General features: G+C 52.1%; 1 protein-coding gene across 4 annotated transcripts; it reads right to left on the bottom strand.

The window, feature by feature from the left end:
• Nucleotides 1-680: 680 nt before the first annotated feature.
• On the bottom strand, nucleotides 681-21227 carry ZNF783 (zinc finger family member 783). Of its 4 annotated transcripts, none has more exons than XR_004682141.1 (8): nucleotides 17338-17646; nucleotides 13955-14356; nucleotides 13745-13871; nucleotides 13452-13580; nucleotides 6770-6898; nucleotides 5575-5667; nucleotides 2592-3717; nucleotides 837-913 (listed from the first exon to the last, which is right to left on the bottom strand). XR_004682141.1 is itself a non-coding variant. In XM_035021337.1 (7 exons), exons 1-7 carry the CDS (start codon nucleotides 19753-19755, stop codon nucleotides 2879-2881), a joined length of 1725 nt encoding a protein of 574 aa, XP_034877228.1. In that variant the 5' UTR covers nucleotides 19756-21227; the 3' UTR covers nucleotides 681-2878. The 4 variants fall into 4 exon arrangements, 2 of the variants coding, with proteins under 2 accessions (XP_034877228.1, XP_034877227.1); XR_004682142.1 differs by having other exon boundaries at nucleotides 842-913; nucleotides 2706-3717; XM_035021337.1 differs by lacking the exon at nucleotides 17338-17646 and adding an exon at nucleotides 19750-21227 and having other exon boundaries at nucleotides 681-3717.
• Nucleotides 21228-21858: the final 631 nt, after the last annotated feature.

Genomic DNA, 21858 nt, shown 5'->3' with positions numbered 1-21858 from the left:
GGAACCTCGGAAATCTTGCGGCTAAGTCCGCAGCCGAGAAAGGAGAAGGTACTGTATCGTTGACCTCAGACAGCTCCCCGTGGCCGCTGTGGCCTCGAGCGTCCCGGTGGACATCATCCCCGCCCCGCTCTCCAGCGGCCGTACGTCCCGGCCTGCTCTAGGAGCGCGGAGCGACGGATACGCCGCGGGCGAACGTGGCGTCGGCGTCGCGGCAGCCCGGGCAGGCGGCAGCTCTGCCCCGAGTGGGACCCGCCCCGCGTCCCGAAGCCGGTTCCTCATTGGCCAGTCCTGGAAACTCCGCCCCCGGCCCGCGCGCGGCGGGTCCCCGCGGCCGGGAGCCGGTTTCCCACTGGTCGGGCGAGAGGCCCCGCCCCCGCAGCGGACGCCCGGAGTGGGCGGGGCCGGCGGCCGAGGGCGTCTGGCGTCGGGGCCGCTCTCGCGCGCCGCCGCAGCCCGGGAGCCCAGGCCTGGGCGGGGCTGCGGGGCTGCGGGCCCGCCTGCTGGACGCGCTCCCCGAGAGGGCTGACTCCCGGAGAGCAGGAAGGTCATGAGCACACACTCCTTCAGTTCAACATATTTATTGAGCACCGATGAAGGCAGAGGACCGCCACCGTCACAGTGCTTAAGAGCCTTTAGCACAGGACCCCACCTTCCTTGTTTACAAATGAGGAAGCCGAGACGCAGAGCTAGGAGCGAGTCGAGCTAGGAGCGAGTCGAAGGCCAAACCAGGTTCTAGCCTCCAGGGTTCTGGAGCACCGCTCTGCTCCGGCACCACGATGCATACGTGCCAGGTAAACTCACAAGGCCTGGTCACCAGGAACCCGGCACACTGAGGGCTTTGGAAGAAATGGGACGGCCTGTGTCCAGCGATCACTCCTGGCTTGTGCCGTTGCTGGAGTACTTGCTGGAGGACCTGCGTTTACACAGGACATTAAGCATTAGAAAGGTCTAGGAACTTTGAGCCTTGAGGCATCCCCAGGAAACACCTGAGACTAGCTCTTAAAGCGAAGGGGTAAGCTCGGAGCAGCTCCATTTGCACCATATCCTGTCTGAACACTTGCTGACAGCCCAGCCCCGACTGGTGGGGCCCCTGGTGACGGTTGGGGATGCCAGAGCAGACAAGCAGAATGCACAGCAGGGGAGGGTGGCAGCTCTTCTTCCCAAGCCCAGGGGAACTTGGCTGGACTCTCACCGACTTGCATACTCACTCTTGCCCCAGAGATGATGGTAACGTTCCCATCTGCCCCCAACTCTGTTTATGACTTTGGGAGAGGGGTGAGGGTCAGAGGGGCAACAGAAGTGGCACAGCCAGGGACCCAGGCACCTGGAAGCAGGTCTGAATGCTTGCCACTTCACATAGAGCCAAGGCAAATAAGACCATCAAAATAGCCGAGGACCCAGTACTCCAGTTTTAAATCACCCAAACCAAGGGTTGGTCTCTAGGCAGCACCCGAAGTGGTGTGATTTAAGAGGCACAAGATGCTAGCTGCCATCAAGACTTCTCCAGGGGGCCTGATGCTATTGCCCGAACTTCTACGGTTTGAACCTCACTGCTTTGGTAAGAATTTGTTCCACTGAAGTACAAAGGGCTCCCTGGGGATATAGCCCAAGGGGAAAGTCTCTCCTCACTCTGCACCCAAGGGACCTTCCACTCACTCTAGAAAAGAAAGGTCCTTCCTGAGGGATTCTGACTGGGGCAAAGGGCTGGAGATGAACATGGGAGAGAAAGGGGGGGCCCTGAACTAGAAAAGAAGGACAAAAACCAGGCTTCCTATTTGGCCCACTGCCTCTAAATCTTTTATGACCCTGAAAACCCTAAGGTGAGGTAGGATGCACTGGGGTCATTACCCCCTTTGACAGGTGAGGAACATGAGGCTGGAGGTGGTTAAAAAAATCCTGGCCTAACTCTGCTACCAGCCCCAAATTCTTGAAAACCAACTGCTCCTTTAACGACAACTCAGGCCTGGTAGCTCAGGAATCCAGCTTGGCTGAACAGCCTCACCCACATTGGGATCTTCCTCTCTGCGAGGAGCTTCCTGGGCTGGGTCTGCGTCTTCCCCCATCCCTAAGGAGTTGTGCGGGGTCCAGTCCACGCAGCGTGCATACCCATAATACTGAGACCTTGGGGGAAGGGTCAGCCACTCCAGGCCTCAGTTTCCCCCTCTCAACTAATAACCAAAATCAATCACGGATGTTGGCATATTGGGAATCATTCTGGGCCAAAGAACGCATACCCAGGAAGGCACCTGATGTCCAGGGCAGCAGCCAAGCATCCTCCCACACCCGGGCTGATCTGGACAGCCCCTCTACCATCCCCACCAACAAGGAGGTGGCAGAATAATTCCTGACCCTCAGGGCTCCTGGTCCCCTTTGCAACCACACTTAACACTTACAAAAGCACTAGAAAGACTCCGTATGGAGGAAAAAAAAAGTTTCAAAATAACACAGTAGGAAACTCAAATTTCCAGTGCCTACTCTTCAGACTGTCCACTCTGCTGTGACCTGCGTGGGCAGAATCAAAACTGCAGGCCCTCCGTGTCTCTATCGCCCCCTACTGCAAGGGCCTCTATCTCCAGCCCTCTTGCTCTCACCGGAAGTCGGCATCCTCTAAGCCTTAAGGGATCCTTCCTAAGTCAGGAATGTAGAAGAGGCGGCAAAGAGTGACAAACTTAGGAAAGAGGAAATTGAGGCATCTGGTCACACACACAGTCACCAAAACGGCCGCTGCTTCCCATCTGAATGAAGAAAAGTTCTCTCCAAAGTTATCCCGGAACGAGGAACCGGCGTCAGGCACAAGGGGAAAGGCCTGAAGGTGCACAGAAGTCCTGCGGGGGGTGCCCGGGAGAGCCGGAGGGTACCCCTGCACGCTCCTGCCGGCTCAGCCCTCCTGGCTGTGGCTGGGCCGGGGCAGCGGGGGGCTCCCAGGGAGGGCGGAGGAAGCAGGGAAGTGCGGGCCGGCCTGGCCTCGGGCGTGAGTCTGCATGTGCACGGCCAGGTGGTGGTTCCGGTTGAAGGCCCGGCCGCACTGGGGGCACTGGTAGGGCCGCTCGCCAGTGTGGATGCGCTGGTGCCGGAAGAGGTCGGAGGGCCGGCGGAAGGCCTTGCCGCAGTAGGGACAGGCCGGCCAGCCCTGGCTGGTGCCCGTGTGCAGGCGCTGGTGCAGCAGCAGGCTCTTCCGCTGCTGGAAGAAGCGCAGGCACTCGCTGCAGTGGTACACCTTGCTGGTCGCCGGCCGCCGCCCCAGGCACGGACGGCCTGCCAGGGAGCGGTGGCCTCCGGGCTCCTCGGGGAGCCAGCGGATGACAGGGCCCGGCACCACCACCTCCCCCGGCTCCAGAGCGGCGTGGGCCTCCCCCCAGCCCGGGGCCGGGCTCCCCGGAGTCTCCCTGTGCTCCTCCTCCACGTGGGTCCGCTGGTGAATGGTCAGGTTAATCTTCAAGCGGAAACTCTGCCCGCAGTCAGGGCAGGGGAAGGTCCGCTCTCGCCGGCGAGGAAGGATGCGGGGCGGCTCCCCCACGGCCCCTGGCGGCCGCGGGTCCCCCGCCCGCACCCGTGGCACTCCTGCGGCATGAAGCCGGCCAGGGCCTGCGGTCCTGCTCCTGGGCCCCTTGGGCATTCTACACACGGGCTGGCTACGGGACTCCCCCAGGAAGAGCTGCTCGGGCATCATCTCGTCCTCAGATTGGGCTTCTGTCTTGATGACCACACCACCACCACCTGGAGAAAGGAATCTCCATTGATTTCGAGTGGGCCACACTAGCCCCCCACCCAGGCCACTCCCCCCAGCCCTGGCCTCCAGCACATCCCGAGCCACATCTGCACCCACCCTGCTCCTGCTTTCGCAGAGCCCTTTCTCCTGCAAGTGCTCAGAGCACACATCAGGGACCCCGTTCACTTGGCCCTACCGAGCAGGCACGGCCTCCCAACATCATCCAGTCTGTTTATTGTCACGTGGCCCAGATGTTCCAGTGGCCCATTCCTGGAGGCCAAGCTTGGGAGACAGGAGACAAAGCCGCAAAACCAGGATCCAGGGACCCGGGGGGGTCAGAGGCCAGATGTGAAAGACAACAGGTGGAGGATGCAGTGGAGACCCTGGACCCTGAGATACACTGGCCGCACAGGATCCCCAAGAATTCTGATAACATTAGTTCCCATCAATGAATGACAGTGAGCCCTGGGGCCACTGGACTAGGTAAGAAGCCTCAGGCCTGGAGGTGGCGGGTGACTTAGCCATACTCTGAGCTACTCATCCACATAACAAATCAACACTGAGCATCCACTACCTGTCTGGCACCTGCTCTCGAGGGACAGGCAGGAGGCACGAGGACCGAGGCTCCCTGGCTGGACCTCAGTGTGAGTCACACTTGACTCTGAGGTGGGACTTAGGCATAGGAACTGCCAGGACATTGGAGAGAGGGGGGCTCTGAGGCAACACTGGGGTCCCTGATGCTGGGAAGGAAGGTCCTGGCCACAGGCCCGACCTGGAACACTGTGCATTCTTCGAGATCCTTCAACTGCTATTCCCCTCTGGGCTTTTCTGGAATCAGCCCTGACTACTGGCTTCTCTGACCTCGCCCAGTGCCCAGCAGCTCAGCTACTGCAGCCCAAGGTCTGCTCAAAGGCTGACCACGAAACTTACCCTCTATTAAAACGAAATCTTTAGCCCCTTACCAGCAATTTCTATTCTTGCTGAAGCATGAACTTAAATCCTACCCCAGGAGACTGCTGCCAACTGCTGAACCTTCTGGACCAGCACCTGATGTCAAGACCTTGGGGTTCTTACTCAGTGCAGCTTACCGGCAACCCTCACAATAACTCCAGACAGAACTTTTATTTCTATGTTGGAAATGACCCAACGGTTTGTAATTTAGTCCTCCAGCTACAGAATCAGTAAGGAGTCTGTAAGAATCATTTAAATTTTGCATCTAAACCGTTGCATTCAATGGGCTACCATGGTATTCCTAAACTTAGGGATTAGTGTGGGTCTTAGGCCCTATTCCATGTGAAGGCCAAGGTTCCCAGACCTCTTCATTTGAAGCTCATCTCCAGCTTGGACTCCCACCATGCCACTACCCCAAGGTGGGCCCAGATCTCACCTCTGCCTCCCACCAAAGCCGGTACCAGGATGGAACCAGGTGAGAACTGGATCCCTTTCTATTAGGACAGAAAACCACCCCAAAGCCAGAATGGGCGATAATTGCTTTCTTTTTCCCTGCTCATCAGGGTGTAAGCTGAGTTTTGTGGCCTCTAGGCAGGGGATCTAAATTTAAACCGTAGGCCACCATGTACAAACTGCAAGACACTGGAGGTTGTGCGCCTGAGTCACTTCACAGGGTTGCGTGAGGCCTGTCACCAGACTGCAGACCTGGTGCGTACAGCTTGTGTTCAAGCAGTGCGTTCCCACCAAGCCAGACGTGATGGGGGAAAACCAGGACCTAGATGGTCTGGGTCGCCAAGAGCCCCAGGGCAACAGTACCTGGGGATGAGGAAGGAACCCCTCTGGAAGAAGCCCCTCACCAGGGCCCACTGCGCCAACTCCCAGCCCACTCCCAAGGGCCCCCTCCCATCACTTACCTGGCCCCATGCCGGGCAGGCTGTCCCCAGGAGGGGAGGTTGGAGACTCCCCACCTGAAGATTCTTCCTCCCGTTTAACCGAGGCTGGAGGCCCTGTGAGAGAGACACTGTGAGGGCCTTTCCCGACACCGGGCTCGTGCAGGACGGCACGAGCATCTCTGAGCAGACCCCGGACATGCTCGAATGCCAGCCAGGAAGAGGGGGCCCCAGGGCTCTGTCCGGAGGATTGCCCACTCCATGGCCTCCGCTTCAGAGGTGAGAGGAGAGCGGTGAAGGCCACGCCCCCAGTTCCCATCTGGGCCAGTGCTGACAGCTCCGTCACCCTGATGGACCTCCGAAGGACAGAGGGTTTGGGGAGGCCCCTGGGGCACAGTGCCAGGTCTGCAGGGGAGCAGGGACAATGAGAAGGTCCTCTCTCCTTACACACTGGCTGGGCAGCAGGGACACCGGGGAGGGAGGGAGGATCACCTCCACCCCCAGGGAGCTCATATTCATTGGGGGAGAGTCACAGAAATTACTGGAGAGAAAGCAACCCAGACTGAAAAGTCAAGCCCGTGGGAAGGAGGGGGAAGGAGGAGGCATGGGAACAGGAGAAGCCAAGCTAGCAAGGTGCAGTCTGGAGACACCACCACTCTGGATTATATGCCATGTGTTATGCCAAATGCCCTCTGAGTTATACTTCATTTTTGTAAAAGAATGGACAGGAACTTCCTTTACACACACGCAGACAGTTATCACTGGAAGGGGGACTGAAGCCACAGAGCCCCTCACGGGCCTCTAGAGAGAGGACATTTACTGAAGAAGGCACATGCCAGCACCGTGCTATAGGCATATAACAGACTGTCCGGTTAACGTGACCGTGGTCGGAAGCCTGAGGAGGCCCAGGACCCACCTCTGTGTGTCCCTCCCCTCACTCCAGCCAGGCCAGAGGGCCTGGCCCCCAGCAGGCCTCAGGGACCCACACTTTGGCTCAGACCATTTTCTCCTGCGGAAAATGCCCTTCGTTCCCAGCCCAAATCTACCCTTCCTCTAAGGCCTGTTTCAGGGGTCCCCTTCCCAGGAAGCCTGTCCAGCTCAGCCAAGCCTGGTGCCCACCATCTGTCCCACCCTCACGCTTTAGCACTCGTTCTCAGTAGCACCTGTCTGGTCCTTGCTGAGATGCTGTTCACACGGCTACCCGGTGGCCCTCACTCACCCGTGGTTGCTCTGGGTACAGTTGCTCTTGCCTCTGAGTCTTGCTGGTGCTTGGGGACCTGCCCTTCTTTTGGCTCCTCCCGGGCAGGGCTGACGGGGCTGAGGATGTGCTCTGGGTGTGGAGGGAGGCCTGGAAAATGCAACTCAGTGACACCAAGGACAACACAGAGATCCCCCCCGCCAGGGGCAGGAGCCTCTGAGGAAGGGCTGACTATAGTCACTGGGACTGACGGTGGGGGCATCAGGCCAAACACAGGCTAGTGGACTTCACTGATCCTTAGAGGCTAAAAAAGAAGGAAAAGGTACAGCACAGGAACATCTGATCGTACCAGACAAGTCATGACACAGCGGCCAAGGATGTGGTTTGTTAGGGCCTCCCAGCTCAGAACACCAGAACAGTGCCTTCCAGTCCCGAGTCCTATACCAGGCTGATGTATAAGGATCCCCTTGGAAGCACCCCAAGATTCTCATTAGTAGTTCTGGGTAGGCCTAGGAAGTATGCATTTTTTGAAAAAGATTTTATTGTATTTATTTATTTTTAGAAATTTATTAATTTGAGACACAGTGTGCGCAGGCGTGCACACACAAGCAAGAGGAAGGGCAGAGAAGGAGAAGCACACACTCCACGGAACAGGGAGCCTGACATGGGGCTTGATCCCAGGGCCCCGGGATCATGACCTGAGCCAAAGGCAGATGCTTAACCGACTGAGCCACCCAGGAGCCCCTGGGTTTTTTTTAAAGATTTAATTTATTTGAGAGAGAGAGTGTGCAAGTGCAAGCATGAGTCGGAGGATAGAGGGACAGAGGGAGAGAGGGAGAGAGAAGCAGACTCCCTGCTGAGCATGGAGCCTGACACAGGGCTCAATCCCAGGACCCTGAGATCATGACCTGAGTCAAAGTCAGACACTTAACCGACTGAGGCACCTGGGCACCCATTAGTATACATTTTAAAAAAGCTCCCTAGGGCAAAAGAGATGAACAAAGAGTTCACAGAGTAAGAAATTTAAATGGCCCATAAACAAATAAAAAGATACTCAACCACACTCATGTAAGAGAGGTACCATTAAAAATATACTGTTGGGGTACATGGGTGGCTCAGTCTGTTGGGAGTCTGCCTTTGGCTCAGGTCATGATCCCAGAGTCCCAGGATCGAGTGCCAGAGTCCCAGGATCGACTCCCACGTCAGGCTTCCCGCTCAGCAGGGAGTCTGCTTCTCCCTCTGACCCTCCTCCTCTCCTCCCCCCTCTCTCTCTAATTAAAAAAAAAAAGAAGAAAAAAACCCTGTTCCCGGGGTACCTGAGTGGCTCAGTCATTTATGCCTCTGCCTTCGGCTCAGGTCATGATCCCAGGGATTGAGCCCCACATTGGGCTCCTTGCTCAGTGGGGAGTCTGCTCCTCCCTATCGCTCTGCCACCCCACCCCCTCATGCTCTCTCTAATAGATAAATGAAATCTTGAAAAAAAAAAAAAAGAGGATTAAACACCATGACCAAGTGGAGTGTATTCCTGGAATGCAAGGTTGGTTCAACATATGAAACTCAAACAATGGAATACACCATACTAACAGAATGAAGGGAGAACACCCCATGATCATCTCAAATGATACAGAAAAAGCATCTGACAAAATTCAACACCCTTTCTTGATAAAACCATTCAACAGACTAGACATAGAAAGAAACTATAAGATACCACTTCACGCTCATTATGATGGCTACTATTAAAAAGAAACAACAGAAAATATTAAGTGTTGGCAAGAATGTGGGGAAACGGGAACCCTTGCACACTGTTGGTGAGAATATAAAATGGTACAGTCACTGTAGAAAACAGTGTAACAGTCCTCAAAAAATTAAAAATAGAGGGTGCCTGGGTGGCTCAGTCGGTGAAGCATCTGCCTCCAGCTCAGGTCATGATCCCCGGGTCCTGGGATGGAGTCCTGCATTGGCTCTCCTGCTTCTCCCTCTGCCCCCTGCTCTTGCTCTCTATCTCAAATAAATAAATAAAATCTTTAAAAAAAATTAAAAATAGAATTACCATATGACCCAGAAATTTCACTTCTAAGTATATACTGAAAAGAACTGAAGACAGAGTCTCCAAGAGGTATTTGTATATCCATGATCATAGCAGCATTATTCACAATAGCTAAAACATGGAAACCCAAGTGTCTGTCAACAGATGAATGGATAAGCAAAATGTGGTAGGCACAGACAACAGATTATTTAGACTAAAAATAGGAAAGAAATTCTGATACCTGCTACCACACAGATGAACCTTAAGGACATCATGCTACATGAAATAAAGCCAGTCACGAAAAGACAAATGCTGTGTGATTCCACTTCTATGAGGTCCTTGGAGTAGACAAAATCATAGAGACAGAAAGTAGTACTGTGGCTGCCAGGGGCTGGGGCAGGGGACACAATGAGGGATTACTGTTTAATGAGTAGAGAGTTTCAGCTCTACAGGGTGAAAGAAGTTCTGATGGGATTGCATCACATTATAATGTATTTAATACCACCAAACAGTACACCTAAAAATGGCTAAGATGGTAAATTTTATGTTATGTGTATTTGACCAGGATAAAAAAAAGAAAACAGAAATGAAATATTGATACACAGTACAACATGGATGAACCCTGAAAACACTATGCTAAGGGAAAGAAGCCAGAGTCAAAAGACCATGTATTATAAGATTCCATTTATATGAGATGTCCAGGCTGGCAAATGTATAGGTATAGTCAGGAAGACCAGTCATTGCTTAGGGTGCTGGGAAGGGGCCTCTTTCACAACATTGAGGGAGAGGCAAATGATACAACCTCCATGGAGGGCTATTTGGTGATAAATCGAAAATTTATGTGTTCATTTACCTCTGACCCAGCAGTGCAGCTTCTAGGAATCTATCCCAAAGATGCACTGGCAAAAATATGAGCTGCCTTATGCACAAAGTAGCCTCTACAGCATATTTATATCAGCAAAATACTGGAAATACCGTAAGTGTCCACCAGCAGGGACTGGTTAAACAAACTGCGATCTCACACCTTGGAACATTCCGCATCCACAAAAGTAAAGAAGGAAGGTCTGTATATATATACATATGAAGTGATCTCCAGGACAAATTGTGTAAGACAGGGATGGGGGAAAGCAAATATATCTGTTACTGATCTTTTCGAAAGGAAACACCGGAAGTATAAACAAGACACTAATAAAAATGGTTATCTATAGGGACAAGGACGGGACAAGAATGGAAATAAGACTTCCCTCAATGTATCCTGTTAAACCATTTTGACTTTGCAAACGTAACATGCCGTACATATTCAATGAAAAGGTAAAAAGAACCATTTCTAAACATCTAAAAATAGGGGTGCCTGGGTGGCTCAGTCGTTAAGCGTCTGCCTTTGGCTCAGGTCATGATCCCGGGGTCCTGAGATCAAGCCCCATGTAAGGCTCTCTGCTCAGCGGGGAGTATGCTTCTCCCTCTCCCTCTGCCCCTACCCCTACTCGTGGTTTCTCTCTCTCTCAAATAAATACATAAAATCTTTTAAAAATAAATAATAAAATAAAAAATCTAAAAATATATAGAAATAAATGAACTTAACTGTGTATCAAGTTGGTGACATAACCCTATAGAGAAAATAATTATTTCAAGTGACTTAAAAGGCATTACTTTGTCTATAAGTCCTGAATGGAATACGTTCGGAGGACAAAAAGAACTGCAGGGCGCCTGGGTGGCTTACTTGGTTAAGCGACTGCCTTCGGCTCAGGTCATGATCCTGGAGTCCCTGGATCGAGTCCCGCATCGGGCTCCCTACTCGACAGGGAGTCTGCTTCTCCCTCTGACCCTAACCCCTCTCATGTGCTCCCTCTCACTCTCTCTCAAATAAACAAAATCTTAAAAAAAAAAAAAAAAAAACTGCAAAAAATCTCAGCCTTCATCCAAAAGTCTAATTGTTTAAGATTTCCATGTAAAAAGAAAGTGATATTCAAGTATAAGAAGAAAGAACATTAAATTTGAATGAGAAATATCACTATGAGCTCATGATTTTTTCCTTTTCAAAAACACATATTTTCTCAAAAAAAAAATACATATTTTCTGAAAAACCTAGAAGTAATGTCAAAAATTAGCAACTACTGGCACTCATATTGTGGTCTCCAGATATCATTTGTCACTGAAAGGAATCAAAACTCCTTGGAGAAATTTGCATTCTAGGTCTGGGGCAGGAAATACACTAGATGATTCTAGAACATTTTATGGTATCTGAAAGCCACTGAATTCACATCAAAGTGACCTAAGAGCCAACTTGAAAGGGCTCCCACGAGCTAAAGATGGGACAATTTAAGCACAAAAAATAATGGCTGCAAACGATTGGCATATATAAAATATTCAACAGTCTCTAAAGTCATTAAAAAGTAAAAAAAAAAAAAAAGGAACACTATATCAAAAACTAATGATGTAATGTATGGTGATTAACATAACCTAATAAAAAAAAAAAGCCCAAGTATTGGTCACCTTTGAAGGCTCCTAAGGCAGTAACTCTTCACTCTGAAAACAGATGAAGGAAAAGAATTAAGCTTCTATCCTGCCTTTTCTGTACAGACTATATTTCAGGGAAACTAAGAGTTGATTAGGGAAATTATTCTTTATAAAAGAATTTCAGCTATGCAGTGCATACGTATGACAGACTCTCACTATTTTGCAACCCCTAATGGAATAACAAATCTGGGCAACACTGGGCAATGACTACTGAGAAGGTGACGGGGAGCAGAACAGAAGGATCGAGCTCAGGATCAGCAGAAGGCAGGCGGACGGAGCCTCCGTGCCTCGTGCCATGGCCTGGCAGGGAGTACACGGCACCACCTCTGAAGCCATGCTGCCCATAAGGTTGAAACTGGATCTAAAGAAGCCTCCTGAGCTACCAGTTTATAGGAAATGCAAGCAACAGAAGAACAATAAATGACACCAAATCCAGAATACAGGAAAGGATGGCATTTAAAAAGATAAATGACATTATGGGGCGCCTGGGTGGCTCAGTCGTTAAGCGTCTGCCTTCAGCTCAGGTCATGATCCCAGGGTCCTGGGATCGAGCCCGATGTCGGGCTCCTTGCTCAGCGGGGAGCCGGCTTCTCCCTCTGCCTGCCCCTCTCCCTGCTTGTGCTTGCTCGCTCTCTGATATAAATAAATAAAATCTTAAAAAAAAAAAAGATAAATGACGTTAGAATGTCAACAAAGAAATGATACTAAAGAGGGGGAGGTGAGGATGGTCCATCAACCAAGGAGCGGAGCAAGAGAATGTGGTAACGTGTGTATCCACAGAGGTCCTGACACAGGCCACAAGGTGGGTAAGCCTGGAGCGCGCGCTCAGTGAAAGAAGGCAGTCACTAAAGGTCCCACACAGTAGGACTCTATTTCCGTGAAATGCCCAGAAGAGGCAAATCTAAGACACAGAGAGGAGATGAGAAGTTGCCTAGGGCTGGGGAGCAGGGGGAAGGAAACAGGAAATTAACACCCACAAGTACAGATTTCTCTTTGGTGGGCGAGGAAAGTTCAGATTGTGGTGATGGTCACTAAACTGTGAAGAGAGTAAAAACAATGAGCCGTATACTCTAATCCAGGAATTGGCTGGTATGTTAACTCTATCACAATAAGGCTGTTAAATGCGGGATAGCGGGAAGCTTTCACGGGCTTTTTAACAGACTTTTTTTTTTTTTAAGATTTTATTTATTTATTTGAGAGAGAGAATGAGAGAGAGAGCACATGAGAGGGGGGAGGGTCAGAGGGAGAAGCAGACCCCCTGCCGAGCAGGGAGCCCGATGCGGGACTCGATCCAGGGACTCCAGGATCATGACCTGAGCCGAAGGCAGTCGCTTAACCAACTGAGCCACCCAGGCGCCCTTTAACAGACTTTTTATAAATCGAATGCAACAGGTGGACGTCGGTGTCCCAGCATTAGGGGACCCAACACCTACAGAAAACAGTTTTGAGATAATCAGCGGGGAAAAGAGAACATGGACTCGGGATGAGGTATTAATCTGCTGGGTGTGACACTGGTATTTCGGTTACGTTCAGAGAAAAGGAAGAGACAGAGGAAGCCAACGTGGCGACTCCTGATCACTGCTCCACGTGTGCGACGGTCACTTGGGAGGTTTGCTGGACGGACTTTTCTCCCTACTTCCGTTTATTTTCTTAAATTTTATTTAAAAAAAAAAAAGCCTCCCAGATGACTCTGATGTGCTGTCAACTCCGGACCCACTGTCCCTTACCACACCAGCTCTGGGGACGAAGTCGGGGCCGCTCCTCCGAGAGGGCCGTTTCCACAAAGGGAAGCCAGTTCACGACAGGCCTTAGAGCCGCGGGTTCACGTCAGGGAGCAGAGGTGGGAGAGGCAAGCAAGAGAGGCAGCAATTTGCTGCGTGAGCAGGGTCACCCGCTTACACAGCACTCGGCAAGTCCGCGCTTGACGTCCGCCGTGTCCCGGAGTCCGCACAACACCCAACCACACGATGCCGGTACCGCCGGCCCGTCACTCAGAAGCAGACACCGTGCGGCTCTAAGACAAAAGCTCCTAGGCCCGCCTAGGACACAGTGGGCCCCACTTCGCGTTCAGGGCCTGTGCCCCTTCCTGGCCTCACAGCACGTCTGGAAAGCCCAGGAGAGCGGTGTGCCCCACTCATTCCCCATCTCGCTCCCACTCACCAGGGCTTGGCCTCCTTGGGCGTGCCGCCTCCCTCTTACTTCCCTCCTCCTGGCCCCACGGGCCTTCAGGACAAGGCTCCTCTCCCCTCTCCATCCGGGTCAGGATGTCTGGTTTGGCGATGGCATAATCTGCATACAGAACGGAAGGGGACCTGCGTCAAGACTGGACACCCGCCACCCAGCTGCCCACAGAGCTGGAGAGACGTGAGAAGAACACAAGTCAAAGCAAAGACACAGACTGCTGGAGGCCAATCTGCGGACACAGACCCAGATCCCCACCTACGCAGCCTTACCCAGGGACACCAGCGTCTCGTAGTTGCCCCGCATCACGTGCTTGTAGAGCTCCTTCTGCCAATTATCCAGCTTGCCCCACTCCGGCTCAGAGAAATACACGGCCACGTCATCAAAGGTCACGGGCACCTGGAACAGTGTCGCGCATGCTCACCCACACGCTTACAGGCACAGTCCCTTGGGCTGTCCCACCCCAGGTGCCCGAGGGATACCTTGGGGACCTCCCCCTTGCTGCCCGGGGGCAGGCGCAGGATCCAGAAATTTCGGTTCCTCAGCAGGTTCTCCATGTTCTCCAGCCGCCTCTGCAGCAGCCCGTACTCCTGCAGCAGGGTCCCCAGCACGGCCCACTTGCCCTCCAGCTGGTTCCCGAACTCCACGGCCGTCTTCTCGCAGTCCGCCAGCTTCTTCTCGGCCGTCCCCGTCCGCCCTTCTAGAGAAAGCAGGCGGGCCAGGCAGGAGTCCACCTTCTTCTCCAAGGCCTGGATGGCGGCCACCACCGTCCACAGTGTGATCTCCGTGGAGTACAGGTAGGAGTTCTTCTCAGCAGCTGGTGGGGGTGACAAAGAAGGTGTCGAAGGGCTTTCGTCCTCTGTCTGCTTGTCCCTCTCTGGAGCCTGTCCACAAGAAGAAAAAGGGGAGATGGTATCAGAATGACACCATCAAAATGCGTACCTCACAAAGCCTCACAGTGACCCCTGCCCAGGGAAAGCCCCAGCCAGGATCCTACGGGCCAGTCAGGCAGGTGTGGGAGGGAGGCAGGGACATCAGTGAGCGACAGGCAACACTGGCTGGACCAAGGAATTAGCAAGTGGAAAACGGGAGGAAACACATGGCCAAAGACAGAAAGCATCTGCGGTTCTCAGGTGGCTTCCATCTTGGATCTTAGTCTCCTCCTCCTCTGCAAATGAAGGGACAGGCTTGGAAGTACAGAGAACATGAGATCTGCTGCCAGAGAGCCCAGGTCCAAGCAGCAACCCCGCCACTCCCCAGCTGGCTGACTTTGGGCAAGGTTTTTCACACAGCTTTCAACTTCACTTCCACATCTAGAAAATGGTACTCACATGAGAAGATTGTGGGAATGAATGACACAATCTTTGTTGAAAGCACAATGTCTAGCATGTGGTAAATACTCAATGCACACAAGCCCCATGTTGATTCAGCTAAGATGATAATGATAAGGATGTTGACGATGCTGCTGGTGATGGTTCAGGCTCAGGGACGCAGCAAGAAGCAGTTCCCATGGGCTTTTTTCCTCCACCTTTTTCATTCCATTGTCCTTTGGCACCTTGGAAAGAGCTTCTAGAGTGCCTCAACTCACCCTGGTGCCTGATGCATGAGCCGGAGCATGTGCAACAGCCCAGTCCCAGTACCTCGTGCTAAAAGCCTTGCTGGGGGGCGCCTGGGTGGCTCAGTTGGTTAAGCGTCTGCTTTGGCTCAGGTCATGATCCCAGAGTCCCGGGATCAAGTCCCGTGTCAGACTCCCTACTCAGCTGGGAGTCTGCTTCTCCCTCTCCTCCCTGCTTGTGCTCTTTCTTGCTATTTGTCTCTCTCTCTCAAATAAATAAATAAAATCTTTTTTTTTAATTTATTTACTTGAGAGAGAGAATGAGATAGAGAGAGCATGAGAGGGGGGAGGGTCAGAGGGAGAAGCAGACTCCCTGCTGAGCAGGGAGCCCGATGTGGGACTCGATCCCAGGACTCCAGGATCATGACCTGAGCCGAAGGCAGTTGCTTAACCAACTGAGCCACCCAGGCGCCCTAAATAAAATCTTAAAAAAGAAAGAAGAAGAAAAGAATCCAGGACGATTCCATGCATCTGCCTGGGTTTTGGTTTGTTTCCCCCAGAACATAAGTTCCCCGAGGGTGTGTGTGATTCGCTGTTGTATTCCCAGCTTCTAAAAGAGTGCCTCTCTCACTGCAGATGCTCAATGAATACCTACTAAATGAATGAATGACCACACAATTAAACAACCTTCATTCAGTAACAACTAATGACCACCTGCCATTGTAAAGGTGCAATGGGGGAATGCAAAAAAAAAATTATGTGGGGGCGCCTGGGTGGCTCAGTCGTTAAGCGTCTGCCTTTGGCTCAGGTCACGATCCCAGGGTCCTGGGATCAAGCCCCGCATCGGGCTCCCTGCTCCGCGGGAAGCCTGCTTCTCCCTCTCCCACTCCCCCTGCTTGTGTTCCCTCTCTTGCTGTGTCTCTGTCAAATAAAATCTTAAAAAAAAAAAAGTTATGTGGTTCTTCCTTCTCCAGGAGAAAAATTCTGTATAGAAAGAGTTGGGGGCAAATCCGTCCTGTTTGACTCTCGGGTACTGTAAGATGGTAGAGGGAAAGGAGTGAGCGGATAGAAATGGTCAGAAAAAGTTCTGAGGGAGTGGCTCCGGGTTCGGTGGGAGCTGGTGATGTCACCACCACAGTTACAGAGATGTCTTGGAGGGTATTCCCGGGGGGGACAGGGCCACAAACCACAGTATTCCCACCCCTTTTCTCTCCCTTGCACTCAGGGACTCCTAAGGGAAGCACCAAACTCATTAATGAAAGGAGAGGGAGGGGAAGCTCCTACTTTAAAAGGATCCACAAAAATCAAGGTTTCAAAAACTTCACTAAGTGGCGCCTGGGTGGCTCAGTTGGTTAAGCGACTGCCTTCGGCTCAGGTCATGATCCTGGAGTCCCGGGATCGAGTCCCACATCCGGCTCCCTGCTCAGCAGGGCGTCTGCTTCTCCCTCTGACCCTCTTCTGTCTTGTGCTGTCTCTCATTCTCTCTTTCTCAAATAAATAAAAATAAAATCTTTAAAAAAAAAAAACTTCACTAAGAGGTATTAATAATAGTAGAAGCCACTTACTGCATTCTGTTTGCAAGAGATTTTCTGGTGTGTCAAAAATAGTCAGAGGATTCTTTTCTCCGAATTGGGCATACTGCACATTACCGACCAACATTCCAAAATAATCCAAATAATCTAATTCAACATGCTAAACTAATCTTTAAAAAAAAAAAATCTACCTACCATCCCTCTCATAGACAGCATTCCATACCTTTCTCTTAGGTAAAAGTAGAACCCTGGGTACCTTCACGGGGGTGGAATTCCAAAATTCTGGCCTAGACGTCGGACTACGGCCTCGACTAGGTGAGTGACCTTGGGCCGGTCCCTTCCCTGAGCCTCAGACTCGGGTTGTCAGAACCGCACGGGGCTGGGCGACCCTGTCCTCCCTGCGTGCCACCAACCAGACAATGGACGGGGGGAAACAGCCACTCGGTTTCGATGCAAGGCCTGTCATCTGAAGTGTTGCGAGGAAGCCCGGCCTGTCCCCCGCCGTCGGGGCCGCCCCGCCGCCCCCGCCGCCCCGCCTGCCGTTTGGGCCGCCCGGTCGGCCGGCCCGAAAGCCCGGCCCGGACACGAGACCGGGGTGGCGGGGCGGACCGAGCTGGCACGACGCGGCAGGCGCCAGCCTGGGCGGGGGCGGCGGGCCGGGAGGCCGCGCGGCGGGGCCGCTCCACGCCGGCGGGGAGGAGACCCTCGCGGGCCCTGGCGGCGGCGGCGGCGGCGGCGGCCCCGGCCCGTCTGGGCGTCCGCGGGCCGGCGCGCTTACCCGGGCGGGCGCCGCTCCGGCCATGGCTGCCCGCGTCCCTCTCTCGGCGGCTCTCCTCGGCCTGGCCGGTCGGGCCTGGCGCGGCGCGCAGGCGGCGGCGGAGGCGGAGCGGAGCCGCCCAGCCTCGGAGCTCCTGCCGGGCGGCCGCGAGCTGCGTCCGAGCCACGTGCCCCGTCGGCCCTTTAAACAAGAGCTGCGCTCGCGGCCGGGCCCGAGGGTGCGCACAGCGCCCCCTGCAGCCCGAAGGACCGCACGCCCGCGGCCCGCGGCCTTCCGCGCGCGCCCGCCCACCCTGGCGGCCTCGGGGTCACCCGTGGGGAGGCCGGCCGCCCCCCCTGGCCTGGGCCGCGGGACTGGACGCCGGCGGCGGGCTCCCCGCGGGCCCCGTGCAGGGGCAGCTTGCTGGGCCCAGCCCTGGCCCCTGCCCCCACCCCCCACCCCAGGACGTTAGGGCCCCAGCGTCCCACTTGGGAGAATCGAGTCCAGGAGCTAATGAAGCAGCCGTGCAGGACACTAAGAAAATGTGGGAGTTCCCCTCTGTGTGGGAGAAGAAGGGCAGTCCTTGCCGGGGAATCTAAAATATATGTAGATTTACCGGCTTAACGCCTCTAAAGGACCCAAAGTGACTTAGTTTGGGTATACACGATATGCCCGGCGGTGGGGTAGGATGGGACAGATAAAGGTTTTAAAACTACTTGTTGGGGCGCCTGGGTGGCTCAGTCGGTTAAGCGGCTGCCTTCGGCTCAGGTCATGATCTTAGGGTCCTGGCACCGAGCCCCACATGGGACTCCCCGCTCAAGAGGAAGTCTGCTTCTCCCTCTCCTCCCTGCTTGTGCTCTCGCTCGCTCGCTCCCTCTCAAATAAATAAAATCTTAAAAAGTAAATAAAACCACTTGTTTAGTTTTCCAGAACAAATACACCTCAGGAAAAATTTATTTCATTAAAAACAAAAAAAACCTCTCTCCCCCTTCCCCAAAACCTCTTTGGGAATCCTGGGTCTCCTCCTCCTTCCCCGGGGGATCTACTTCCCCAGCAGACACTCTGCTCAGGGATGCTTGGCAGAGTCCTCTGGAGCCTTCTATGCCACACCCAGTCTCCACTCGCCCACCAGCCACCAGGCGGGGACCTTCTGTAGCTTTGGCTCCAGGCTGGGAGTGCAGCAAGAGTAAATCCAACACTTAATTCAGACCTTCACACATCTCGAATAAACCACTCAAGCTGGGACCCAACTTACTCATCTGTAACCCAAGAGCCTTACTTTGGAAAACCAGAGTTAACCACTGAATATAAAGTAAAACGTACTAAGTTTTATCTTCTATCTTTTCTGCATTTCTGTTCATCCTAGTCTTAAGAGCCTAGAGCCTACAAACTCTTCCCAGGAGAAATTATTCTGCAGTTTCTCCTTTTTAGTATTTTCTCTTTTTGGAGGAAGGGAAGAAAATTATTAGCCCATATATTTGATGCAAGCAAAAGCGTGGTCAAATGACATATAATAAACTGATACCTTCTCCAAGTAAGGTGCACCCTAGTCTTTAGGGCAAGCTTAGAAAGTTTACTTTAAGAAATACAATCAATATATAGCATCATTCACCATGGAGATCTTTGTTGCGAATAACCCAGGGCACCTGGGTGGCTCAGTTGGTTAAGCGACTGCCTTCAGCTCAGGTCATGATCCTGGAGTCCCAGGATCGAGTCCCGCATCGGGCTCCCTGCTCAGCAGGGAGTCTGCTTCTCCCTCTGACCCTCCCCCCTTCTCATGCTCTCTTTATCTCATTGTCTCTCTCAAATAAGTAAAATCTTAAAAAAAAAAGAAAGAAAATAACCCAACCTAATAACTTGCAAATGTGTGCTGAAAGCATTAAGAGCATCCTTAGGATCTCTGGGGGGTCGATCAGACCAAAATATTAAGGATTATAAAATACTGGTTAAGTTGTGAGCTTATAAGATTTAATGCCCAGTGCAAAGAGTCTGGAAAAAGGATTGGAGAGGAAGAAAACATTAGTATTTAACAAGCTCTGTTCAGGGGAGAGTGCTCTAATTTTTGACAGCTGTCTTAGATTTTTTAGACAGTTTTTGTAAGTCAGTGGTACTCAGACTTCAGTGTGCATCATGCTCCCCTGGTGTGCTGGTTACAACACAGACTGCAGGGCACCTGTATCAGAGTGTCCAGGTCTGAGGCTGGAGGGGGTGGCAGTGGCCAGAATTTGCATTTCTAACTAGTTCCCAGGTGATGCTGATTCTACCGGCATGGTGATCACACTGAGAAACACTGTGTTCATCAGGTTCCTACAGCTGCCTCCCATTCCCATGCTCTGATTTTATATTTTAAACAAAAAGCACAAAACCTTTACACCACGATGTGGTTTGCTGAGCAGACCAGCCTGGTGTAGCTCGAATATAAACTACAATTACCTGCATCCTTATTTATTAATGTTTCCTGTGTTTGCTCTTTTTCCGGTAAGACCTCCTGAGCCTGAATACCTCTCGGTGGGCTGACACTGGATTTCCAAAGTGGAGGCGCAGACCCTGGAGGAACAGGAGTGACTCCACCAAGGTGCAGGTCACTGAAACAGCCCATCATCAAGCCTCTCCTGCAGAAGGTAGTATCATTAGAAGTTCAGGGTCAAAAAAACACCACCTAGGGTCACTCAAGTGGGATCAAAATATTAAAGCACTAGTGTCCCCACCAGCACATTCTCAGCCAAGAGATAGGGGCAGCTCAGAGAAAGAATGCCTAGGACACCCCTCCAACCAATTTCCAGGCATGTAATTTAGATTAGAAAGTGGACCCACCCAGAATTATAAAGCATTAGGAAGGGAAGTCTTAGCAGAGGAAGACCAGAAGTATAACCAAGTCCCTCTTCCTCCATGGAGCTTTTCCTAGTTCAGACAATCCTGAGCTCCTTATTCTGTGAATACCCATTATACATGTTCATTCAACAAATAAGGTGAGCATCTATGTGCAAAGCCCCAGTATGCAGAGCTGTGGAGTCTGGTCCCTGTTCAAAAAGCATCACATCCTGTTGATTCTGCCTTGGCGGTCTTGTCCATCCATCCTTGTCCGTGGCTCTCTTCCCACTGCAGCTGCACCCAATCAAGTACTCATTGGCTCTTGTTGGTCTCACTCAGAAACCTCCGAATATCCCCCATCCCAACCAAAAACAAACAAAAAAACCCACATGATCGAACTCTCATTAGGTTACTATTCCCAAATCACAGCTAGAATCAGGTCACCCTTTTGCTCAAACTCTCAGCTCCCCATTACTAACTCAATAAAACCCAAACTCCTTAGCCTGATCGCAATCTCTTTCCAACCACATCCCCCATTACGCCCCTTCTTGCATCCTATCCTCCAGCCAAATCAAATGAATTATTTGTATATGCCCCACGTCTCCTCTCTTGCTCTTGTTGCTCCAACTACAATGCCCTTCTTCCCATCCTTCCCATCCTTAAAGGTCCAGTTCAAAAGTCACCTCTCATAGTCTTCCCCAACAACTCACAATTAAATTTAATTGTTCTCTGAATTTCGACCTGTTTAGCCTCACTTGGGACATGTAATTTTCTAATTGTATTAGATTCCCTTAACAGCCTGTAAACCCAAGAGAAAGATCTCGGATTTAACCATGTACTCCTCCGTAGACCTTGCACGTGGGGGTTACTCAGATACTTGTGAGTGCACACACACTCAAACAGAATGGAATCTTCCACTAGTCTGGGAAAGGGTTATGCAAACGTGCAGCACAGGGAAGAAATGGATTTTGATAGAATATAAATTCAACTAGGGCAAAGATCTGTTTTGTACACCTATGTATCCCAAGTATTTAAAACAGTGCCTAGGGGGCTGCCCGGGTGGCTCAGTTGTTAAGTGTTTGCTCAGGTCATGATTTCAGGGTCCTGGGATCGAGCCCCGCATCAGGATCCCTGCTCGGCGGGAAGCCTGCTTCTCCCTCTCCCACTCCCCCTGCTTGTGTTCCCTCACTCACTGTCTCTGTCAAATAAATAAATAAAATCTTTAAATAAAATAAAAAACAAACAGTGCCTAGGTATCAGGTGTTTCATAATTTGTTGAATAAAAAAGACAAATGAGGGAAGCTTTCACAGAGGGCGTTTATAAACTGAGCAGTGAAAAACAGAATTTGGCTCACAGAGAAGGGAGTTCCTGGAAAATGGAAAGCATGGCTTGTTCACTAAAGAGCAGGAAGCCCAACGTGGCAGCAGCACAGATAATTTAGAGTGAAAGGTCAAGAAATTCGGAGCAGGTTAGGTGTCAAAGTGTAAGTTCTATACTAAAAAGCTTGCTCAGGGGCACCTGGGTGGCTCAGTCGTTAAGCATCTGCCTTCGGCTCAGGTCATGGTCCCAGGGTCCTGGGATCGAGCCCCGCATCAGGCTCCTTGCTCCGCGGGAAGCCTGCTTCTCCCTCTCCCGCTCCCCCTGCTTCTCCCTCTCCCGCTCCCCCTGCTTCTCCCTCTCCCGCTCCCCCTGCTTGTGTTCCCTCTCTCACTGTATCTGTCAAATAAAAC

This window comes from Mirounga leonina, unplaced genomic scaffold, assembly GCF_011800145.1.
Source record: "Mirounga leonina isolate KUSES-001 unplaced genomic scaffold, KU_Mleo_1.0 Mir_174, whole genome shotgun sequence".
Classification (NCBI taxonomy): domain Eukaryota; kingdom Metazoa; phylum Chordata; class Mammalia; order Carnivora; family Phocidae; genus Mirounga; species Mirounga leonina.
This window is presented reverse-complemented; position numbering and strand designations above follow the sequence as displayed.

Excerpts from the sequence above, each read along its gene's own strand:
- ZNF783 (XM_035021336.1), bottom strand. The coding sequence starts at position 17,361 with ATGGCCGGAGCGGCGCCCGCCCGG. Across the intron at positions 13,581-13,744 it reads CGAGACGCTGGTGTCCCTGG|ATTATGCCATCGCCAAACCA; the intron begins GTAAGGCTGCGT and ends TTCTGTATGCAG. Across the intron at positions 5,668-6,769 it reads TGTACCCAGAGCAACCACGG|GGCCTCCAGCCTCGGTTAAA; the intron begins GTGAGTGAGGGC and ends TCTCTCTCACAG.